General features: G+C 38.7%; 1 protein-coding gene across 1 annotated transcript; it reads left to right on the top strand.

Moving 5' to 3' along the window:
* The first annotated feature begins 7253 nt into the window (after positions 1-7253).
* Positions 7254-13308, top strand: LOC139354103 (uncharacterized). The gene is made up of 2 exons (XM_070998370.1): positions 7254-9445; positions 9661-13308. The coding sequence occupies exon 2, from the start codon at positions 10821-10823 to the stop codon at positions 12711-12713; it is 1893 nt and encodes a 630-aa protein (XP_070854471.1). The 5' UTR covers positions 7254-9445; positions 9661-10820; the 3' UTR covers positions 12714-13308.
* The last annotated feature ends 12159 nt before the right edge of the window (positions 13309-25467 follow it).

A 25467-nucleotide genomic window follows, 5' to 3' on the forward strand; every position in this document is an offset into this window, starting at 1 on the left:
CCACTCTAACGCCCACAAACCGCCCAAAACTGTAACTCCTACAGTTTTGATGCTAGATAGAAAATTTTAACTGAAATGTATTGTTCTCATCAATACCTATCGATTGACCTAAAAAAAAGTTTGCCACGCCCACTTAAACGCCCACAAACCGCGAAAACCTGTGACGCCCACAATTTGCATGCTAGATAAAAAATTTTAACTGAAATCTATTGGTGTCGTCAATACCTATCGATTGATCCAAAAATAATTTTGCCACGCCCACTCTAACGCCCATAACGCTTAAATCTGTCTACCGCCGGTAGGTGGCGCATTTTAATTTCGCTTTGCTGCTTGCATATCTCCATTTCCCTTTGAGTAACGGGTATCTGATAGTCGAGGTACTCGACTATAGCGTTCTTCCTTGTTTTCCTATGCAGCAGTTAAGAGAAGTGGGTCTGTAGGAGGATATGTCTGTTTTATTCTTATTTGGTTTGAGTATGGGTATTATGAGGCTCGTTTTGTACGATTGTGGTATGTATGTGTTAAAACTGTTGTTAAATTGGGATACTATTCTATCTTGTACTTTTGAAGAGCTATTTTTGATCATCGGGTATGACAATCTGTTGAGTCCTGGTGTGGATCCTTTCAATGATTGTAAGGCTATTGTAAGTTCTATTTTTGTTATGTTTTTTTCTATTTGTGTTGCAGATGTGGATGGGGTGTGGTTTATAATTATTGGTTTATATTTGTGAGATGTGAATTGTAGGTCGAAATTGTAATCTGTGGCAAGGCTAGACCAGTGTTGTGCGAATTGGTTTGCTATTTCATGTGTGTTAGTTGTGTTGCTTATGCAGTGTATTTGTTTACATTGATTTAAGCCGCAGAATCGTCTAATGTTGTTCCATATTGTTGATGTCGGTGTGTTACTTTGTATAGTAGATGTAAATGCGATGGTGGCTTCTCTTTTTCTTATTTTGATTTCTCTTTTAAGAAGTGCGTTTGCTCTACGATAGTTTATGATGTTGGTTTGCGAAATGTCTCTCTTAAGGGTTTTCCAGGTGTTTTTCTTCGTTTGATGCATTTGTGTAAGTTTTTTGTTCCACCAAGGAACTTTGTGTGAGTGTAGGTTTTGTGAAGATTGTGGTATACTAAAGTGCGCGCTTTGTATTAATATTTTGTTGATGGTGGCTGCTTCTTTGTTGATGTTTGTAGTTATGGAGTATATGTTGTTCAGGTTTGTAGTAGAGTCCGAGAATTTTTCCCAATTGGCTTCTTTGATTTTAAAGAATGGTTTGTTGTAGTTGTTTTGTGGCTCGAAAGGAAATAGGGAAGTTAGGATAGGGAAATGATCGCTTCCGCAAAGGTCATCGGAGATTGTCCAGTTTGCGACAGGAGTTAACGAGGGTGAGCAGAAAGTAAGGTCTATATGAGTGAAGGTGTTGTGTGTGGTGAAATGAGTGGGAGATTTATCATTTAGGAGTGTAAGGTGTGACTGTTCTATGAATTTGCTGATTATTTTGCCTCTTGTGTTTGTGTGTGGCGATCCCCAGTTGGGGTGCCATCCGTTGAAGTCTCCTGTTACGACTATTGTTTGATTGTTTGTATTTATAACGTTATTAAGGTTATTGCGTGAAAGTGGTTTATTTGGTGCTATGTATATTGAGTATATTATTATAGTTTGTTTGGATTCTATTTTGGCCGCTATTGCTTCAAAGTCTTCATTGATGATTTGTTGCGTATGTTGGATAGAATTGTGGACTAGAAGAGCTACCCCTCCGAATCTGTTAGTTGCTATGTTAGTGATTAATGTGTAGTTAATTGGTGTTGGTAAATTGTGTGTGGATTGTATGTGTGTTTCTTGAAGGGATATTACATGGGGTAAGTTTTTTTTAATTATGGTGAGAAGTTCGTTGTAGTGGTTAGTATAACCTTTTATGTTCCACTGCAATATTTTCAATGACATGTATTGGGGTTATAGTTCTTCGTCGTCGTCGTCGTTTTGTAAATAGTCTCGTTAATACCTTTCGATTGACCCAAAAAAAAGTTTGCCACGCCCACTCTAACGCCCATAACGCATAAATCTGTCTACCACCACATATCCTTTAGCTGAGTAACGGGTATCTGATAGTCAAGGTACTCGACTATAGCGGTCTTACTTGCTTAAAATTTGTTTTTTTTCTTGGACTTTACCAATGGTGCGTGTCTATATTTCGTATCTATATTATAATCAAACAAAAACACCTCTTAACGATCTAAGGAGTCGTGACGATCGCACCTTCAACATACAAAAGTTCTGATATACAACTTATAGCGTTTGAGTAAGCACATACAAAATTCTATGTTGTCCAAGTTACGGGTGTACGAAATTTAGCTATTTATAGTTGTTTTTCCGCAAAATTAGCGAGTATAACTAAAGATTCTTATATTAAGATTACATTAAGCTGTTCAACATCATCTAAAATCTTTAGGACATGATTATAAAGTTTAGATACGATAAAAAAGTTCAACACTCAGGCTGTGTAAGATGTTCTGAGATGGTAAATGTGGCCATTTTTATTGATTAATAACCTGAAAACTTGTCTTTTTACAACAACGTGTCGTATGTCAAAGGTTAAGGAATCTCAATACCCATACACATTGAAATTTAATTTAAAATCGTTAAAGCCGTTCAAAAAACATCTAAATAAGAAAATAACTTCAAATGAACAGTAACAGTCCAGATCTCACCGAGTAAAGACGTGTAACTACGACAATTAAACACCTGCTACGCAAGTGCTCACCCAAAATTATTGTGACAAACAAACAAGTGTCTAAAGCAGAACCCGAAAAAACAATAACAAAACACACATAGCCCACAGCAACAATAACAACGCGGGGCTCGCCCCAAGTGCATCGAGATGATACCACCCGACAAAAACAAACTATTTGCAACGAACGCAAGCTTACTGAACCAACAAAAATTTATAGTAATTTCTCGATAAAAAATCAATAGACTTTACATGTGCAGGCGAAGTTCTATCATGCAAAAAAACAAGAGCCGGAACATTACTAGTTCAAACAAAACACATAATTCAAGCCACAAAACTACTGAAATTAAATAAAATTGGAGACATAGAAGTAATAGCTACCGAACACAAAACCCTAAATTCATCAAAAGGAGTAATATACTGCAACCAACTTAGAAATATATCCGAAGAAGAAATCCTTTAAGAGTTAAGATCGCAAAAAGTTATAGACGTATACAAATGGAAAAAAATTGAAGCAGACAAAACGGAAACATTAATGGGCCTAATTACACTAACATTTGACTCAGTTACTCTTCCCGAGAAAGTAATGATAGGGTACGAAGTAGTCTTTACTCGCCCATACATTCCAAAGCCACGCAGGTGCAACAAGTGCCTTCGTTACGGTCACCCCACACCAATTTGCAAACAAGAAAACTTTATTTGTAACAATTGCTCTCAAACCAAACACACGACTGAAACCGAACAATGCTACAGAGAACCCAATTGCATAAACTGCAAAAACAACCACAAGCCAACTGATAAGAAATGCCCAGTATACATCAAACAGCAAGAATTAATTGCAATTAAAACTACAGAAAAAGTTGACCATAAAACAGCTCTACAGCTAAATTTATTTTTCGCGCCATAACCACAATCAAGAAATTACCTTCTCCCAAACCTTGGCAAACCCACCTCCAAGCGAGGTTATCACCCAACCCCCAAACACATCAACTATCAAACCAGCTAACACAAATCTCGACAAAACTAAACAAAACAACACAATAACAAGCCAACAAGCCCCCTCCAAACCACAAACATCATCCACATCACAACAACAGAGAACTCACATATCTTACGAATCAGACACAGAAGCAATGGACACCCTACCTTCTACAAGTCTTCAGCCACAAAACAAACCCGTGACTGACAGAATACTTAGAAGTACCTACAAAGAAAAATACAATACTCTCACAAAAACCCTTAAATCAAAAGACACCAAATCAAACCAGCACAAAACTGATTTCATAAAGAACTCAAAAACAAAACCTAGCCAAAACGACGACGACGACGAAGAACTATAACCCCAATACATGTCATTGAAAATATTGCAGTGGAACATAAAAGGTTATACTAACCACTACAACGAACTTCTCACCATAATTAAAAAAAACTTACCCCATGTAATATCCCTTCAAGAAACACACATACAATCCACACACAATTTACCAACACCAATTAACTACACATTAATCACTAACATAGCAACTAACAGATTCGGAGGGGTAGCTCTTCTAGTCCACAATTCTATCCAACATACGCAACAAATCATCAATGAAGACTTTGAAGCAATAGCGGCCAAAATATAATCCAAACAAACTATAATAATATACTCAATATACATAGCACCAAATAAACCACTTTCACGCAATAACCTTAATAACGTTATAAATACAAACAATCAAACAATAGTCGTAACAGGAGACTTCAACGGATGGCACCCCAACTGGGGATCGCCACACACAAACACAAGAGGCAAAATAATCAGCAAATTCATAGAACAGTCACACCTTACACTCCTAAATGATAAATCTCCCACTCATTTCACCACACACAACACCTTCACTCATATAGACCTTACTTTCTGCTCACCCTCGTTAACTCCTGCCGCAAACTGGACAATCTCCGATGACCTTTGCGGAAGCGATCATTTCCCTATCCTAACTTCCCTATTTCCTTTCGAACCACAAAACAACTACAACAAACCATTCTTTAAAATCAAAGAAGCCAATTGGGAAAAATTCTCGGACTCTACTACAAACCTGAACAACATATACCCCATAACTACAAACATCAACATAGAAGCAGCCACCATCAACAAAATATTAATACAAAGCGCGCACTTTAGTATACCACAATCTTCACAAAACCTACACTCACACAAAGTTCCTTGGTGGAACAAAAAACTTACACAAATGCATCAAACGAAGAAAAACACCTGGAAAACCCTTAAGAGAGACATTTTGCAAACCAACATCATAAACTATCGTAGAGCAAACGCACTTCTTAAAAGAGAAATCACAATAAGAAAAAGAGAAGCCACCATCGCATTTACATCTACTATACAAAGTAACACACCGACATCAACAATATGGAACAACATTAGACGATTCTGCGGCTTAAATCAATGTAAACAAATACACTGCATAAGCAACACAACTAACACACATGAAATAGCAAACCAATTCGCACAACACTGGTCTAGCCTTGCCACAGATTACAATTTCGACCTACAATTCACATCTCACAAATATAAACCAATAATTATAAACCACACCCCATCCACATCTGCAACACAAATAGAAAAAAACATAACAAAAATAGAACTTACAATAGCCTTACAATCATTGAAAGGATCCACACCAGGACTCAACAGATTGTCATACCCGATGATCAAAAATAGCTCTTCAATAGTACAAGATAGAATAGTATCCCAATTTAACAACAGTTTTAACACATACATACCACAATCGTACAAAACGAGCCTCATAATACCCATACTCAAACCAAATAAGAATAAAACAGACATATCCTCCTACAGACAAATTTCTCTTAACTGCTGCATAGGAAAAATATTGGACAAAATAATATCGCAAAGACTTTGGTGGTTTTTAACCAACAACAAACTTATACATCCAAACCAATTCGGCTTCAAAAAAGGAAAATCGACTTCAGATAGTCTACTCTTTGTAGACCATCTCATAACGAAGTCACTAAACACAAAAAAACACATCTCACTCGTCTCTCTTGACTTTGCAAGAGCATTTGATCGAGTGGGTGCACACTCAATAATAGACCAACTTATCGATTGGAAATGTGGACCAAAAATAATAAACTACGTCAAAAATTTTATGCGCAACCGCAAAATAACAGTCCGAGTAGGAACTCAAAACTCTTCCATACGTCCTCTTGATAACGGCATACCTCAAGGCTCACCGATATCAGTCGTCTTATTTATAATAGCTTTTAACAAACTCGCAAACATAATCTCCCGACACAAACAAATTAACTTCAGCGCATATGCAGACGATTTTTTTATAATAATAAACCTAAAAAAAAAACAAAAACATAAATTTCAACCTAAACCCACTCTTTCTAGACATCGAAAATTGGGGCAACTACTCAGGTGCCTCTCTTTCTCCAACAAAATGCCAGCACCTACACATTTGTAAAAACACAATTGTAACTGCACTATCATCTGCAACAACACCATTATAAACTACACAACATCAATCAAAGTCCTCGGACTTTGGATTAACAAAAAATACAACTGGAACACCCACATCAATGCTCTCATCCCTGCACTCTCCTCCAAACTGAACATCATAAAATGCCTAGCTAGCCCTAGATTTAATTGTAACACACATACCCTGCTAAATGTCACAAAAGCAATTCTAATATCAAAAATTGACTACGGACTTCACATATATGGACACACCTCAAAAAGTTCTCTAAACAAACTAAAAACATCATTTAACTCCGCTATCCGGCTATCCCTGGGAGCATTCTATACAACACCTATTCACAATCTTTTATACGAAACAGATACACCAACAATAGAACAAAAGCGCGACTATCTTACAGCAAAAATCTTTAAATCCTTACTACATTCAAAAGACACCCCGATTCATAAATTAATTAAACCAAAAAAGAACACGAAAAAATGGACCTCAACAATTCAGCGATCAATTAAAATATGTCAAAAATACAACATACCCTACAAACCAAAAATAATCAACAAATTAAAACCCGCCTGGCAACTACCTAGCAACACTATCAACACATCATTACACATTTACAACAAGAACAAAACAACACCAGAAACATACCAAACACTCTTTAACGAAGCAAAATCACTTTTCCAAAATCACGTCTTCATATACACCGACGGATCCCAACAAAACTCCATAACAACATTCGCAATCACCACAGAAACAGAAACCTTAGCATTCGGAAGTTTACCTCCCTACTCTTCAATTCAATCAGCGGAAATCTTAGGCATCCTTGAAGCCCTAAAAATAATCCAAAAAATGCACGGTAAATTCGTAATATGCTCCGACTCTCTAGGAGCCATCGAAGCCATAAAAAACACACAAAACAATAACATGTACCCAGCCCTAATCCGTTCAATCCTAACAAAACACTACCCAAAATTCAAAATCTTATGGACATTAAAGGAAACGAGATGGCCGACAAAGCAGCAAAGTTAGCACTAAATATGCCACTAATATACACACAAAACTTAAGCACAAAAGACATTAACAAATTCTTGAAACAACAACTCAACGAAACCAAAAAGAATATACTTGTTAAATGCAATAATTGGTACCAAAACATCAACACAAACAACACACACACATCTTTCTACTCAAACGTAACACAACAACAAATAACTCGCCTTGATCAAATTAAATTTACTAGACTCCGTCTAGGACATACAAACCTGACACATAAATATTATTTAGATCGCACCACCCCACAAAACTGCCCAATTTGCCTAACACACTCCCCAATTAATATGGATCACATCCTTAATTCATGCCCCGCCATAGCCCAAACAAAACTTAATATCCTCAATAACATTAACGCCATACAGTACCTTAGAAACCCATCAATAGAAAACATCAAAACAATAATAACATATTTAAAAGAAATAAAGTTATATCATAGCATATAAAAACTCCTCACATCCCTCAAATTAAAAATATATGTAAACCTAAATGCTAAAAAAAAAAAAAAAAAAAATGGTTAAATTAAGTAAATAAATAAATCGTTACATTAAGTAAATAAATTCGTAGTCGAAGGCCTCGTAGCTAGCACTACATTCCCTATGTTAGTATTAGTTTTGTAAACTTTACTATCATCTTAAATAAATAAATAAATAAATAAATTGTTCAACTGAAATATTCTCGGATGGGAATTTTTCAGGAATAAATTCAAAAACATCCTCAGATGTGGTATCTGGGGTGAATCTCGAAACAAATAATTGTTTTCTATGTGGAACAACTGATAATTTGATCTGATTTTTTTACCTCCCGACTTCGAGAAGCAGTGACTTCACCAGAAACAGCTGTATCCATAGGAGCAGTAGGTTCACTTACCACAGTGTCAACAGAGACTACTGCAGCCACCAAGTTCGGATTTGGGGTGGATACCGTGACCGTATTAACTGCTGCTAAGCTGGTTTTTTACGTTTAGGCGACTCAGTTAGTAATTTTTTATTATTAAATTGGGCACAAACGGAATTGAACCCCTTATTGAGCTGTTTAAAAGCACCAGAGAGATTCAAAAGGCTGTCTCGAGTCTGCTTCATAAAGCCGCTCATCTCAACAACCGTTTCCTTGCAGGATCGACATGACCACATGAGTCCAGAATTCTGATCAATGAAGTTGTTCGGAGCAGATCGCCAGCGCCTAGTCATGCGCGCATAGGTGTACGACGGCACCTGCAGCGCTCTCTGCTTATCTTTCGCCTTCTTTCTTATACCACTGAAGCTGTCGCTTATCTATTCAGCAACTACTTTGTAAGCCTGCATATGTATATATGAAGATCTTGGAGCCAAGCTTTTTACACATTCACAGTCCGTCTGCCGCTCCGAATAAACGCTATATATTTTAATATAACCTATTCGTGCGTTATTAATTATAAATATAAGGGTGGCATATTTGTTGTCTTCCCCACAAACATTTAATGACCCCGACGTGATAGCAGTTTTAATCGGAGTCTGCAACTCGGTCTCGCGATTGTTTAACACAGTTTAAACAAACGCTTTGTTTCGCTGTCGTTATCGTGCATTCGGTCACAAACATACGAACATACATACATATGTGCATATAAAAGTGCACAGCCGGCCGTTTGATTTTTTGTACATTTTGCGCTGTGAAAAAACACCAAAACTGTGTTGTGCAAATAATTCTTAACAAAGTGAATCGCATTTAATCTTTGTTAATAGCGCATATAACATATATATATGTACATATAGCCATACATACATTCGTTTGCCAGTTACATAATCCGCTGTTGCTAGGCAGGCAATTTATCGGCAAGAACAACAACAACCAAGTTAAAGGTTCCGTTGCATCTCGGCGACGCCTGTTAAACTTCACGTTTTCGCGGCAAAGGGTATACGGTGTTTTGTGCCTCTAACGCGGTCGGACATTTTATTTTATTTCATTTTCATTTCATTTTTTTTCCTTTCTCGTGATTGAAAAATGTCTGATATGGAAAACTCGGTTCGGGCTCAAAATGAATCCACAAGTGACGTCGACTACTACCGAGTCAAAGCCCAATCTATTTTGCGGCAAATGAGATCGATGAAATGCTATTTAAACGCTGATGCGGTTAATCAGTTTGACGAAGCTGATTTGCTGGCGCGAATGGAATGGATCAATTCATTAAACCAGGTATTCGATTCTGCGCAGACATCGTTGGAAAGACTGGATTTTGCAGAGATCTCGAGCGACAATCGGATTGAATTTGCTGAAGTCTTCATGGATGTGAAAGCGAAACTAAGCCGAGGCTTGGCGGCTCATCGCAAGTCACAATTGCCGGCTTCAACCGCTGCAAATTCAACATCTATTGACATCACTAATAATGCGGATCTTTCTTTTCGATCTAGAAAGCCTCGGTTGCCAAATTTGGAAATTGCTCGTTTTCGTGGATCCTACTCTGAGTGGCCGGATTTTCTTGCGACTTTCACTACGGTCATCGGAAATGATGACGAGCTAAGCGACATTGAAAAATTACAATATTTGCGTTCGAGTTTGGCCGGCGTGGCTCTGGAAACCATACGCTCGCTCGAACCCTCGAATGCTAATTTTAAAAAGGCTATGAATTTGCTGGTTAATCGATTTGATAATAAAGTTTTACACTTCCAGGCACATGTTTAGGCGATATTCGGTTTAAAGGGTATCGAGAAGGGTTCTTCGAAGGGTCTTCGCGAGCTGAGTGATTGCATGAATTCGCATCTGCGAGCAATTCGAACCCTGACCAATACGCAACAAATTTTGGATGGACTTTTAATTCACATCGTCACTCGGAAACTGGATCAGAGGACGCGAGAAAAATGGGAAGAGGATTTGTCAATCACTGAGCTGTCTACCTGGGATGCTATGGAGTCGTTTTTGGAAAAGAGGTGCAGGATGATGGAAAACTTGGATCAAGCCTTGGTAACTCAAACACCAGGCCAGCAGGTGGGAAAAAACTTGCACAAATATAACCAAAATACTCAATCATTTACATGCTTATTTTGCGATGCATGGGATCATTATTTGCCAAAGTGTTCTCGATTTTTAAATTTGAGTCCGAATCTTCGATATAAAGAAGCAAAGAAGTTGCACCTTTGCCTCAACTGTTTGCGCAAGGGGCATAGTTTGCAGCAATGCAAGTCGACTCACTGCAAGTATTGTCGCATGAAGCACCATTCATTATTACACATGAACCATGACCCATCCGCAACATCAACCTCATTTTCATCTCCATCATGCGACCCATCCTCGAGCTCTCATCCATTACCATCTACTTCATCAGCATTAGTATCATGTTCGCATACATCATCGCATCCTGATCATCATTTACCAAGCCCTCCACCCAAAACCTTAAATATTTTGCCGATCGACTACGTGTCGCTTCCAACTGTTATTATCTACGTCAGAAATAGAATTGGAGCATTTATGCCTTGCCGAGCAATTTTAGATTCGGCCTCCCAGCTAAACTTCATAACCTCTCGCTTAGCTAGCCAACTAAATTTGAATCATAGAAGATCGCAAACCTCGATTTATGATCTCTGATAAGACTGTCAATATTCTTGTGCAATCATGGGATGCAAGCTATCGTGCGGCATTCGCAGCGGTTGTGACTCACAGTATTACTGATTATCAACCCCATTTCAATATAAATGCAACATCGTGGAGGATACCGCAAAACATTTCACTCGCTGACCCTAATTTCAATCAATCACAACGAATTGACCTTTTACTCGGCGCTGGGTTGTTTTTCGAAATAATTTCTATGGGACAAATTCATTTGGATAGGGCTTTGCCAACTCTTCAGAACACCAAGCTTGGTTGGATAGTCTCTGGAGGGTTATCATCGAACATGCCAACTCATAAATCGGTTTTACAAGCCAGCACCAAGGACCCAGCTGATCATTCCGATGACACACTTTCCGCCATTGTAAAGCGATTTTGGGAAATTGAGGACTTCACTTCGTCTAAGCCATCTTTATTGCCGGAAGACTTGCGATGTGAGCAACTTTTTACTGAAAATTGCATTCGACTTGGAAACGGCCAATACTCTGTTCGTCTCTTGACCACTTCCGGATTCGAATCTTTAGGTGATTCTTATTGCTTGGCTCGTCGTCGTTTCAAGAGTTTGGAAGCTAAAATAGATAGAACCCCAGCCCTGAAAGCTCAGTATTCAGCATTTTTGAGGGAGTTTAACGTTTTCGTATCAAACAGAATCGCGAAAATTCAGGAGATGACGAAAGACATGTCTTGGCATCACGTTCCTACAAACTTGAACCCGGCAGACGTCGTGTCGCGAGGATGTACCCCAAGAGAATTGTTGGAACATTCCCTTTGGGCTAACGGGCCTCCATTCCTTCTGCAAAGCTCGTCAAATTGGCCGTCCCTGCTAGACTCAGTAAAGGATCTTCCAGAGCGCCGTTCTGTGGCTCTAATTGGGGCCGTTTGCATAGACAGTTCATCAAACTGCAAATTCCTCAACTCTTTTGATAAGTTGCAGCGCGTATTTGCATACATTTATCGATTCATTTCAAATTGCAGAGCCAAATCTGCGTCGTTAAAAGGTCGACTTTCGGTGGAGGAGATCAACTCTGGAACTGTACTTCTTCTGAGGAGCATCCAACAGGTTAACTTGGCGAAGGAGTATGGATCTCTTAGCCAGGGCAAGCCGTTTCCACAGAAAAGCAAGCTGGTTTCGCTTAGGCCTATACTCGGCTCCGATGGGTTACTTCGCGTGGGTGGAAGGCTTCAGAACGCAAACTTGGACTGCGATACGAGGCATCCGATACTGTTGCCCAAGGATCATCCAGTCACCAAGGCGATCATCGTTTATTATCATGAGAAATATTTGCATGGAGGATCGCAGGCGCTGCTTGCCGCATTACGGCAAAGGTACTGGCCGATTGGAGGCCGCAAGTTCGTCGCCAGCGTTATCAACAAATGCGTCCGATGTTTCCGAATGAAGCCTGTTACTTGGGAGCACGTCATGGGTAGCCTTCCAGCAAATAGAGTGCAGCCTAATCCAGCTTTTCATACCACAGGAGTGGACTATTGTGGGCCATTCTATCATAAGGCAGAGGCCAGAAATAAGGCACCCCACAAGTGCTATATCGCGGTCTTTGTCTGTTTTTCCACGAAGGCTGCTCATTTGGAAGTGGTCCAGGATCTCACGACGGATTCTTTCGTCGCAGCGCTGAGGAGATTCATCAGCCTTAGAGGCAGTCCGCGTACCATTTGGAGCGACAATGCTACAAACTTTGTCGGTGCAAAGAGAGAGCTTGCCGAGCTGAAAGAGCTCTTTTTGAGCGAGCAGCACACAGCATCGATATCTTCCGTCTGTTTAGCTGATGGGATCGATTGGAAGTTCATCCCTCCGCGCGCTCCGCACTTCGGTGGTTTATGGGAGGCCGCTGTGAAGTCAGCTTAATTTCACTTCTACAGAGTCGTCGGTGCATCCATCTTAGCCATCGATGAATTAAGAACTCTTGCATATGAGATTTCTGCCATCCTTAACTCCCGTCCACTCTGTCCAATTTCAGAAAATGCTGAAAGCCTTGAGGTGCTAACACCGGCGCATTTCCTGAAGGGTTCCAGCTACACTAAGTTTCCTGAGCCTGGCATTACTCATCTCCGCGAAGACCGCCTCAGCAGATGGCAGCGGGTTACCCAGATGCAGCAACATTTCTGGAAAAGGTGGAGCAGCGAGTATTTGTCCCTACTTCAAGAGAGGAGCAAGTGGCGCGTTGAAACCTCTAACATAAAGGTTGGACGCATAGTTTTGCTTAAGGAGGACAACGTTCCATCCTTGAGATGGCAGCTTGGATGCATCCAGGAAGTCATACCCGGCGGGGACGGAGTCATCAGAGTAGCTATGGTCCGCACAGCTACGGGTCTGATCAAGAGAGCCGTCGCCAAGCTAGCCGTTCTGCCCATCGATTCCGAGATAGTTGGAACCTTACCCCTTCCAACGGGGGGAGTATGTTCGGAGCAGATCGCCAGCGCCTAGTCATGCGCGCATAGGTGTACGACGGCACCTGCAGCGGTCTCTGCTTATCTTTCGCCTTCTTTCTTATACCACTAAAGCTGTCGCGTATCTATTCAGCAACTACTTTGTAAGCCTGCATATGTCTATATGAAGATCTTGGAGCCAAGCTTTTTACACATTCACAGTCAGTCTGCCGCTCCGAATAAACGCTATACATTTTAATATAACCTATTCGTGCGTTATTAATTATAAATATAAGGGTGGCATATTTGTTGTCTTCCCCACAAACAGAAGTCTTTGACTTTACCAGTAAATCCTGCGCATTTAACGTGCATCATCGATTCGCAGAGCCAACAGAAAATAAAAGGGTCTTTAGTTGAAGACGAAAGAGTACAATTTTTCTTAGAGCAGACAAGAGCCATTTCAAGGAAATGAAATAAAATAAAATAATATACGAAAAATACCTCAAGTAAATTTGGCACTGGGATCAAATTCCAAAACCACAAAGGCACAAAACACGAAAAAAATAAGAGCGCGAGATCGCGTATTAATTTAAATGTAAGAGAGCACGAGAGAATAAATCTTCTATCGATTGAGCGTAGCTTGTGGGACACTGACAACTTTACGCAGGAACAGTTACAATGTAAAGCAAGCAAGAGAGAGAGAGAGAGACAAGAGAAGAGCACACCAAAAGTCTACCAGAAATTTGGCAGGTTCAGAGAGAGTTTAAGTTACAGTTGTAATATAGAGCGGGAGAGAGAGTGAGAATCAAAAAGTTTTAGCAAGTTTAGTGAGTATAAGAATTACACTAACAAAGCTAGGAGATTAAACAAATCTAATATAAATGTTAAAATAACTATAATCACTGGGAGATCTAGTAAAAAACACCAAACACACTAACCCAGCGGTTAGACTAAGCTTTGTTAATAAACAAACACAAAACACTCGCAAAAAATCACAGAATAGACAAAAATTCAGAGCACAAGAGTAAACACAACCGTTCACAAGCGACGCTAAATCGAAGAACAATTTAAGCAAGAAACCTTCTTACAATGGGATTTTGCTAAATTCTAGGTTATGGTAAAAAAAATTAAATAACAGAAAAAGTGTCAATAAGTGGCGATTTTAACCATAGACATGTACAATGTGCAGGCCCATTTTGCAGGCATAAGCTACGTCGTATATGGGTCGTGGGATCTTGGTAAGCCCCTCTCCTCTCCAACACAAGAAAAATAAATATTTAAAGTGCCTGGAAAATAGTATTAGTCATAAAGTTCGTCAGTCGTCAGTCCACACTGCCCACGCAATACGATCGGGCTGTGTTTTGGCAATATTCCCTCCCCTTCACACATTCGTGTGCCAATGGATCGTCGCGGGCCGCGCAAAACGATCCTTTATTCTCAAGATTGTCCGTCGAATGTTATGTCATTGTTGTTGACCCACTCCACTTCTCGCGTCAGCACACCCCCCTTAATAAAGCTCTAGCACTTCATGAATTGGATATTCTTTCACATTATAAGTTTATTGGGTAATATTTATATCGGCGTGCGCCGTGGATGAGTAACATAATGTTGGCTAATTCATATGGAAATTAAATTAATTGACAATTACTCTTGTAAGCGGAGAATATCGAATTTACCACCTGTGAAGGTGCACACATCAGGAAGGTATTAACATTGCCCAAAAATAAATTCTTATCTAAACGGGAGAAGACAATGACCGTTGGAACGGTAGAGATAATGTTTGCCTTTTCGGTCTTGTTACAGTGGGCAAGTGGTGAAAAATTTAGACGGAAGGTCTCAATATATAAGTACTCTAACTCATGCACAGTTATTGGTAGGGTTGCTTTTGATAACACGTATAGAATTCTTACGTTAAATTTTGTATCATTGTCTATGGTCTTTGCTAAAGCTTCTGAAGTGACCATGGTGCACGGATATATATATATATGTATTTATAAGAAAGGAACCGTGTTCCGACAAACTTACCCTCCTTTTAATCCTGGGCGATGAGATCTCGACGCTCCGGATCCTGGGCTTTGGGAGATGTTATAATTGTTTTTTGTATATATAGATTATTTTGTATATATAGATTTGATGTCGGTTCACAAAAACATAACACAAAAATTACGTTACACAAAAAAAATAACACTATCGCTGCGTAAAGTTCGTCAGTCTTCAGTGCACACTGTCCCACAAGCTTAGCTGTCGCTTGATCGTGATACAATCGGGCTGTCTTTCGGCCTTATTCCCTCCCCTTCACACATTCGTGTGCCAAATTGATCGCTGCGGGCCGTGCAACACGATCCCCTATTGTCTAGGTTGTCCGTAGAAGTTTATGTCATTGTTCTTGGCCTAACCAACTTCTCACGTTGGTTACGAACAAGTTCAATTCTGTTGCATCACTAATTTTCCCAAAGTATCTATGGGTCACTACGCCTCTGAACGGATGGCTCGTACATCTTAACAATTTTCAGAAGAATGGCGATCTCGAGTACTGCGGCCACAAACATCACAGTATGCCGTTCTTATGGTTGATACCTCCACGTTTTTTGATTACACTGGCAGCGGTGGTCCGACACATACGATTCTTTCAAGCTGCTATTCGGGTCCTCCTTAAGGACTGTTTGATAGGGTAGCTGGCCCTGGTGTTGTAGACTCCGTGGGCGGATGCCCAAGCCTATGGGAACATATCCTTTCCTCGGAGCTGGCGGCTTCCGTCAGCAAGACACCAGAATGGATTCTCATCTCTTCTCTAATCGGCTAAGGTCTTTTATACCAGACTAGAGCTATTAATTGGCTGCCGATATGGATCGGATTAACTAAGTGTTCCCACCTAGGATTACTATTTCTCGATATTAGCTATTAGGAGTCAACGGCCAGCTGTTGCACTTTGCCATCTCCCGGGGTATGGTTACCCGAAAATTGCCAAATTTAATTTTCTTCTGGCTTTACCAGCCTGAGTCTGGTTAAAAGATTCGTCGTTGCTATGTGAATCTTTGTATGGGTCTAACAGGTACAGCTGTGATCATGAAAATAGTAGTTAACTTGAGCTCACCACGTTATGCACGAAAATTGAATGATAATCACAATTTATTTCAACGATGTTTTCAAAATAACAATTTACATACTTAATTTTATCAGTTCAGCTGATTTTGTTATTATAAATTATTATTATAGTTTGCACTTCAGGGCTTATTAACAAAAAAATCACAAAATTTGGTTGCTCGTGAAAATAGTAGTGACTACTAAATATTAAAAAAAACTTTACCAAAAACTCCAAAATATCTCAAAAAGTCATAATCTCTTATTATCTAGAATATTATATTTAGTTGAATATCTGTAATTCTGCAACACTTAGGTGCAAGGGCGTGGCATGGAATCGATAAGGTCTTGTCACCGCTTTACAGGAATGTCATGCTAGGCTTGCTGAACCACCATCCACAGCTGAGTTTTGTTTATTGGTTTTACAATAGATACAGCTCTCTTATCATCCTCCCACAAGTTTTCAAAAGGGCCATGTCATTACATCGATCTCTTGGGATGCAAACCAAGCCTTCGCGTGCTTACTTCTGTGTTATCGTGTTGGAACCAACTGGCAAAAGGTAGTATAGTGTTTTTTAAAATATTTTTCTCCATGATGCCATCTATCTTATGTATCGGAACAACCCCAGCATAAGAAAAACAACCCCAAATATGATGCTCAGGCCACCGTGTTTAACGGTCTTCTTTGTGAACTTTCGGCAAAATTCCTGGTTAAGTGGACGTCGATCCTACTCTCTAGAACCAGTACCACCAAACAGAAACAAATTTTACTCTTATCAGTCCAAAGTATATTGCGCCATTTGTTAATGGGCCAGTCTCCATGGACTTTCCATTCTTGCAACTATGTGCTTCTGTGTCAAAATGGAAACCTTTCTTGGACTTCTGGCAAATAAATTATTATCTCCCAGACGTCTTCGAAGTGTTGGAAGACTAATCGCCAAATTTAGTTCTTTTTTTTTAATCTGCCCTGCAGAAGCAAATATGATGATCGTGGCGGATCGCACAATCTTTCTATCATCTACCCCAGTAATTTTAAGTTTTCACCCCGATTTTCTGGCTTCAATTTATAGTGAATGGCGTTAAATATCATGGTAGATGAGCATCCAAATATGTTTTCAATTTTTTTGTACGTTTTTCCTTCATTTTTTAATTTAACAATTAAATTTCTCATTTTGGGCAAACAGTGCTTGCCACGGCTTACTAAAAAAAATGTTTTTTTAATTTTCATCATTAAAATAATTAACACATATTTTAACTTACTAATGGCGTTCTTAGCTTCTTAAGTTTTTTTTAGAACTTCTCACATCAAGCACTACTATTTTAATGAGCGGCCAATTTAGCTTGCATATTCTAATTATAATCAAAAAGTACTCTTCCCGTGGCAAATCTAACGGAACTTTCCCTCTTTCCTCTAACTTATGTTCCATTCTGAGCAAAAAGTGGAAACGCGTTCCAAGGATAACGATAAAATTACAGAAAACTTCCTTTCCAATGTTGTTCTAAGTTGCACTACTATTTTCAAGTTCGTAACTGTACTCTAAAAATTGACATACTTTATTACTCCATTTAAAATTTAGTTTTCTTAAAAAAGTGTTCGTACTAGACCACTGCCTTTAACACTTAGTTGTAAGAAGAAAACGTTTGATTTTTACCGTGTTAACAAACAGGTTTACTTAATTTGCTTAATTGCCAGCGATAATCTGATTCTGCAGACGGAGCGCTGATTCTGTGAACGCTGCTGGCCGCCTTTTGTTGCGGAGCGCCAATTTCCGTCACTTTACATACTGCTCTCTGTGATGCAATAGGAAGACTTCAACGGCAGTCAATGTAACAAGAGTCTTATAATTTTTATGTTTCTTGCTTTGACTGCTTGTTACTTTCACAAGCTGTTGCTGCAACTTCGGAAAATTGGAAGTCGCGGCCGAAGCAAAAGCAACATCTGAGCACGCTATTGGACTAATTAAATATTTTCCAAGACATATTGGTTTAGACAATTTCTACAAAATTGTAGTATTAAATGTCATAAAAATATTTCAAGTGCATTTATAAGAATATCAGACCTCGCAAATAACTGTCGACCGTTCTCGTTGTCTGCAAATAAATGTATTTTCCTGAGAGCAACCGATGTACCGCGCAGAGCAAAATCGATTTTATAGCCTTGCAGAGGGTATAATGATTTCAGTCAGAAGCTTGCAACGCAGTGAAGGAGACGTTTCCGACCCCATAAAGTATATATATTCTTGATCAGACTCACTAGACGAGTCGATCTAGCCAAGTCCTTCTGTCCGTCCCTTTCTACGCAAACTAGTCTCTCAGTTTTAAAGCTATCGGCCCGAAACTTTCCCAAAAGTCTTATTTCTTTTGCAGGTAGTATATAAGTCGGAACCAGCCGGATCGGACAACTATATCTTAAAGCTCCCATGGAAATAATCGCAAACAAAAATTCAAAAAATTATATTTTTGGTGCTTTTAACATATAACATCCTACGCTTGGAAATAACATTTTTTAATTAGTTCTGAATTTCAAATTTAATTTTATCAAAATCGGAACGGAAAATCGGAAAATAGGAACGATTGAAAAATTGGTGCGAAAATATTATGAAACAAATTATAGCTTCGGTGTTTTTTGACATATTTTCTTATACTATTGGGAATATCATTTTATGTATTTTTAAATTTAATAATTATAACTGCTAGGGTATACAATCTTCGGCTTGCCGAAGCTAACTTCCTTTCTTAAGAGTCTCTTGCTCAGAGCGAGAACGAGAGAGCATGAACTTTTTTGGTTGTGCTCGCAACGAGAGCGCAAAAAGAAAAACGGTCAAAAGTTATTTGCGAGCTATGAAAAATATATACAGACCTGTTCCACTGTTGTGACTCTGTAAATTTCCGAAAAATTCTCACGAAAACTTTCCGACAAGAATTTGGCTGGCGGACTTAAATCCGACAGTATGAACATTACTTATTTAAAATACTTAGCGATTTCTTTATATGCAAAAAATATTTTTATCATATTTGTGGATGTTTGTTTTGATTTATTATTAATTAATTTGTGGTTGTACGTCAAAACCCGGTATATTCTAACCAATAACATTTTTTTCAACTCCGCCCCTTTTCTGAAATCCTCTCGGATTTTGTAAAAACGGTCTAGGGTTGTCATGGTGCGCAAAAACAGTATTTTGTTGAGATGGGAACTGATCATTTATTATTTTGTTCGTTGAACTTTGGTAAGAAAGATTATTGTTCCGAGATATCAAAAAAAATGTTTTTGCTTAAAGTACCACTGTTACTAGCCAGCCACCATACATTGAAAAATTTAATAAAATACTTCTGTTTGCGATCGGCGACTATACGATGTATCGTATGTATTTATTATAAAATTGTTCTTAGCAGGCTGCGTTTATTAAAATGTATTTCTGCTCACATCAACGATTAGCGACAGTGATGGAATGTTTAGTGTTAGTAAGTGTGAAAAGTATACATCTCTGCCATAAAACAGTTGTCTTATTTTTAAAAATTTATTTCAATTTTTGTTTATGCCAAATATAGTTTGCTTATTGGACTTTATGCAATAAATTTATAACACACCTAACGCGCATAGCTAAAGTCCAGCAGAGGACCCTTTGGCTGAAAAACGCAGGCAAAGTTAATTCTTTTGTCAAAAGACTGTCGCTGCTGTCGGCTGTTTTATTTAACACCAAAAGGGGATTTTCCTAAAAAAGAATTACCCAAGAAGTGAGGGAAATTGTATTACGCTTGAGGGAAATTCGACAATGTTAACGAACTCACTTCCGAGTGGAAACTGGAACAGGCCCGATAAATTCTAGAAGTTTTAAAAACGAGCGAAGCAAAAGGAGAAAGAAGAAGCGCGAAGCTTTTTAATTAATACTTACTTTATTAGCGAAAATGTTTATTTGCTTCTGTTTTGCCTTTTACTTCCAACTGAAATCAAAACTTGACTGGCTTCTTCCTTTGACTTTCGTCAGCAGTTCTCGTATTTTTCCTTAACTTTGTTCTTAATTATTTACATATTTAAAATTCTAGAAACTTAATAATTTTCATTGGTCTTGAACTATAAGGACTTTTTAAGTGCCGAAACACACTACTATGGTTTAGGCGACTACTATACATACACGAAAAAATGAAAATCTGATGTGATAGTTTCTACACGACTAAAGTTACAACATACTTCTCTTATATGTCATTGTAAAGATAATTGAAAAAAACATATCACGATACCTTTACTAAAACTTAGTTATATACAAAAACTCAGTTCGACAAAAAAAGGACAAGACTGAACGGTTCAAAATTAGAAAGGATTTTACCGGTAGATTACGACCCAAAACTTATATTCATGTTCAGAATAACTAAGCGTTTGGGTTTGGGTTTGAAAGATATAACTTTCTATCGGTACCAAACAAGTAAGATTTATAAGTAAAAAAAAGGGGCAAAATGGCGGGGCATAGGCAAAAATGGTACATTTAATTAGCAATGGTACTAAAAAATGCATGTTAAAAAACAAGTCAAAAGAATTTACTTCAGTATCAAAATATTTTGTTTAATAGTTTCCCTGACAATATTATTTTCTATAAAGGCTTTAAAATATTATACAAAAACTTTTACTACGCTTTTTTTCAGTGAAAAAAGTTGGTTCCTGTATTGATACTCCTTGGAATTGCGTCACCCAAAATTGCCATTCGCGAAGTACTTGCCCCTGCAAGAATTACCATCACAAGTGCCATTCTCTTTCTTATACGCTATTTGCTATCTAAGGAGTTTCAACTGCCGAAGACCAAGAACAGCTTTATAATCACTAGTCATACTGCTCAATTACTATAACAGGCCGGATGAAAAGTCTACCATAGTAAAAAAAATTTTTTTTTTAAAATTCAATTTTATTATTCAACATAGTTGCCTTCGAGGGCGATACAGCGATTATAGCGATTTTCCAACTTTTCGATGCCACTTTTGTAGTACTCTTTCGGTTTATCCTCAAAATAGGCCTCAGTTTCAGCAATCACTTCATCATCGGTCTTAAATTTCTTGCCAGCGAGCATTCTTTTAAGGTCTGCAAACAGGAAATAGTCGCTGGGGGCCAGATCTGGAGAATACGGTGGATGAGGAAGCAATTCGTAGCCCAATTCATAAAGTTTAGCCATCGTTTTTCCAAACTTGTGACATGGTGCATTGTCTTGGTGGAACAGCACTTTTTTCTTCTTCAAATGCGGCCGTTTCTTTGCGATTTCAGCTTTCAACCCCTCCAATAAAGCAATGTAATAGTCGCTGTTGATTGTCTGTCCCTTCTGGAGATAATCGATGAATATTATTCCATGCGCATCCCAAAAAACAGACGCCATAACCTTTCCAGCCGACTGTTGCGTTTTTCCACGCTTTGGATTGGGTTCGTCGCTTGCTGTCCATTCAGATGATTGACGATTGGATTCTGGAGTGTAGTGATGGAGCCATGTTTCATCCATTGTCACATATCGACGGAAAAATTCGGCTTTATTGCGCTTAAAGATCTCCAAACACTGCTCCGAATCATTAACTCGTTGTTGTTTTTGATCGATTGTGAGCTCGCGCGGCTCCCACTTTGCACAGAGCTTTCGCATGCCCAAATATTCGCGAATGATATGATGTACACGTTCCTTTGATATCTTCACAATGTCTGCTATCTCGCTTAACTTCATTTTACGGTCATTCAAAATTATTTTATGGATTTTTTTGATGTTTTCGTCGGTAACAGCCTCTTTTGGGCGTCCACTGCGTTCACCGTCTTCAGTGCTCATTTCACCACGTTTAAACTTAGCATACCAATCAATGATGGTTGATTTTCCTGGTGCAGACCCCGGAAACTCTTTATCAAGCCACGCTTTTGCTTCCACTGTATTTTTTCCTTTCAAAAAGCAATACTTTATTAACACACGAAATTCTTTTTTTTCCATCTTTTCAACAATAACAAAAGTAGCTTCACTCAAATCACTATAACTCCCGAACTAATTGTCCGATTGCTGTCAAATTTCGACACGTATCGTTTGAAGGTTGGTACTGAATGAAAATCATATGGAAAAAAATCTAGTAACGCCATCTATGGGTCAGACCGGGGATTTTTCATCCGGCCTAGTAAGATAGATATATGTAAAACAAACGATTTTTGAGAACTTTTGTTTAATTCGCATTTTTTATGCAAGCATGAAAAACGGCGCTTCAAAACTAAAAATGCGTTTATCTCGAATTTCTATTATGTTAGATGTGCCACACTTCTAGTAAATAAACGATATATAATATAAATGTTTACGTCAAAAGGGCGTTTAATTTCAGCAGGCAGTGTCGAGCGGCAGTTTTATCCAGATGTCTACATCTCGCACTGCCGTCCGCTCTCCCTCTCCATCTCTCCCTTAAGTCTCCGCTCTGCTATGGAGCGCTTAAGTTAAGTTAGGCTTAATCAGTTCATGTTTCAAAGTGTACTAATAAACACCTACGCACGTCGCGTAAAAAACCCCAAAATACTCCCGTGGTTTTTGGGTACCATTCGATCTTGGGGCTTCACCTATTTCATCGATCAAGCCGCACCGCCCCAACATTTTGGTCCTTCGAGCCGGATTTCAAAATCTTTGGACTTTGCTCTCCTGGAGTTTCCTTTGATTTTGTCCCAGCAGGCTTGAAACGCTCCAGATAAGTTCCACTTACTATAATTGCCGGTCATACAGCCAGTTTTTCGAACCCTATTTCGACTATATATTGCCTAAATCCAAATGTGATTAATCCGACGCAACGGCATTAAATATATGTATTTCGCTAACGTCGCTAACGATATAGCGTCGCTTGTGAACGGTTGTGTTTACTCTTGTGCTCTGAATTTTTGTCTATTCTGTGATTTTTTGCGAGTGTTTTGTGTTTGTTTATTAACAAAGCTTAGTCTAACCGCTGGGTTAGTGTGTTTAGTGTTTTTTACTAGATCTCCCAGTGATTATAGATATTTTAACATTTATATTAGATTTTTTTAATCTCCTAGCTTTGTTAGTGTAATTCTTATACTCACTAAACTTGCTAAAACTCTTTGATTCTCACTCTCTCTCCCGCTCTATATTACAACTGTAACTTAAACTCTCTCTGAACCTGCCGAATTTCTGGTAGACTTTTGGTGTGCTATTCTCTTGTCTCTCTCTCTCTCTCTCTCTCTCTTGCTTGCTTTACATTGTAACTGTTCCTGCGTAAAGATGTCAGTGTCCCACAAGCAACGCTCAATCGATAGAAGATTTTTTCTCTCGTGCTCTCTTACATTTAAATTATTACGCGATCTCGCGCTCTTATTTTTTTTCGTGTTTTGTGCCTTTGTGGTTTTGGAATTTGATCCCAATGCCAAATTTACTCGAGGTATTTTTCATATATTATTTTATTTTATTTAATTTCCTTAAAATGGCTCTTGTCTGCTCTAAGAAAAATTGTAATCTTTCGTCTTCAACTAAAGACCCTTTTATTTTCTGCTGGCTCTGCGAGTCGATAATGCACGTTAAATGCGCAGGATTTACTGGTAGAGTCAAAGACTTCATTGATCAGAATTCTGGACTCATGTGGTCATGTGGATCCTGCAAGGAAATGGTTGTTGAGATGAGCGGCTTTATGAAGCAGACTCGAGACAGCCCTTTGAATCTCTCTGGTGCTTTTAAACAGCTCAATGAGGGGTTCAATTCCGTTTGTGCCCAATTTAATAATAAGAAATTACTAACTGAGTCGCCTAAACGTAAAAAACCAGCTTAGCGGCAGTTAATACGGTCACGGTATCCACCCCAAATCCGAGCTTGGTGGCTGCAGCAGTCTCTGTTGACACTGTGGTAAGTGAACCCACTGCGCCTATGGATACAGCTGTTTTAGGTGAAGTCACTCCTTCTCGAAGTCGGGTGGGAAAAAAACATTCAGTGCCGGCTACGGTGCCGACCGTTCCTATAGGTACAGAAGTTACCGTTTCTGTTTCTGGCTCTCAGCTTAGTGAGGTGCAATCTGCTGCTGGGGGACGTAAGAAATTATCAGTTGTGCCACATAGAAAACAATTATTTGTTTCGAGATTCACCCCAGATACCACATCTGAGGATGTTTTGGAATTTATTCGTGAAAAATTCCCATCCGAGAATATTTCAGTTGAACAATTTAAGTTTTCATATGCTCGTAGTATATCGTCGTTTAAAATATTTGCTCCGCCTGATGTGTTTAAGGTACTACTTTCTGAAAGCTTTTGACTTAATGATGATTTAGTAATAAAAGAATTTGTTCCCAATAAACCGAGAACAAATAACAGACCTTCCACTGCGCCAAAAAACTAAAAAGTTTATTTTTGGCTTATCAAAATGTTAGGGGACTAAATATGAAGCTACCCAAGCTTTATGCTGACTCCTCTGCATTTACTGCTGATATTTTGGCTTTTACGGAAACTTTGCTGAAACCAGAGATATCTGACAATGAAGTTCTGTCAAACAATTTTAATGCCTATAGGACCGATCGCTCCTCACGTAGGGGAGGCGGTGTGCTGATTGCCGTTAGCACTAGCCTAACATCCGAGAGAATTCACTCTGATACTCCTAATGAAATTGAATTTGTTAGTGTGAAAGTTTCCTTGCAATCATTCTCAATATTTGTTACATGTTCCTATATTTCACCTGGCTCTGATTTAATAATTTATGAGCACCACCTGTCTGCGATAAAATCTGTTCTATCCCTTCTTTCAAACAGTGACCTTTTGATTGTTTTGGGTGACTTTAATCTCCCTGATATTTCTTGGTCTCCTCCTACTGACTCACTAGTCGCTATACCTCTATCCGCCAATGATTTTGTAGATGGTCTTCTAGAATTATCGTTACAGCAAGTAAGCTTTATACGGAATTCATTAAATAGACAACTAGATCTTGTGTTTGTTTCACACCCGTCTGAAGTCACGAATTGACGCTCTTGTTGTACCTGAAGACCGATATCATCCAACAATGGAATTGACAATCTGCCTCCCATGTGTTGATACCCTCTCTCCTTTAGTTTCTCAAACTAAGGTGAGATGTTTCCGAAAATGTAACTATATAAAACTTAACGACATGATTTCTCAATATAATTGGACAGAATTGTACAATTGTATGGATATTGAAAGTGCCACTGAACACTTTTAT

The sequence above is a fragment of the Drosophila suzukii genome (assembly GCF_043229965.1).
Source record: "Drosophila suzukii chromosome 2 unlocalized genomic scaffold, CBGP_Dsuzu_IsoJpt1.0 scf_2c, whole genome shotgun sequence".
NCBI classification, from domain to species: domain Eukaryota; kingdom Metazoa; phylum Arthropoda; class Insecta; order Diptera; family Drosophilidae; genus Drosophila; species Drosophila suzukii.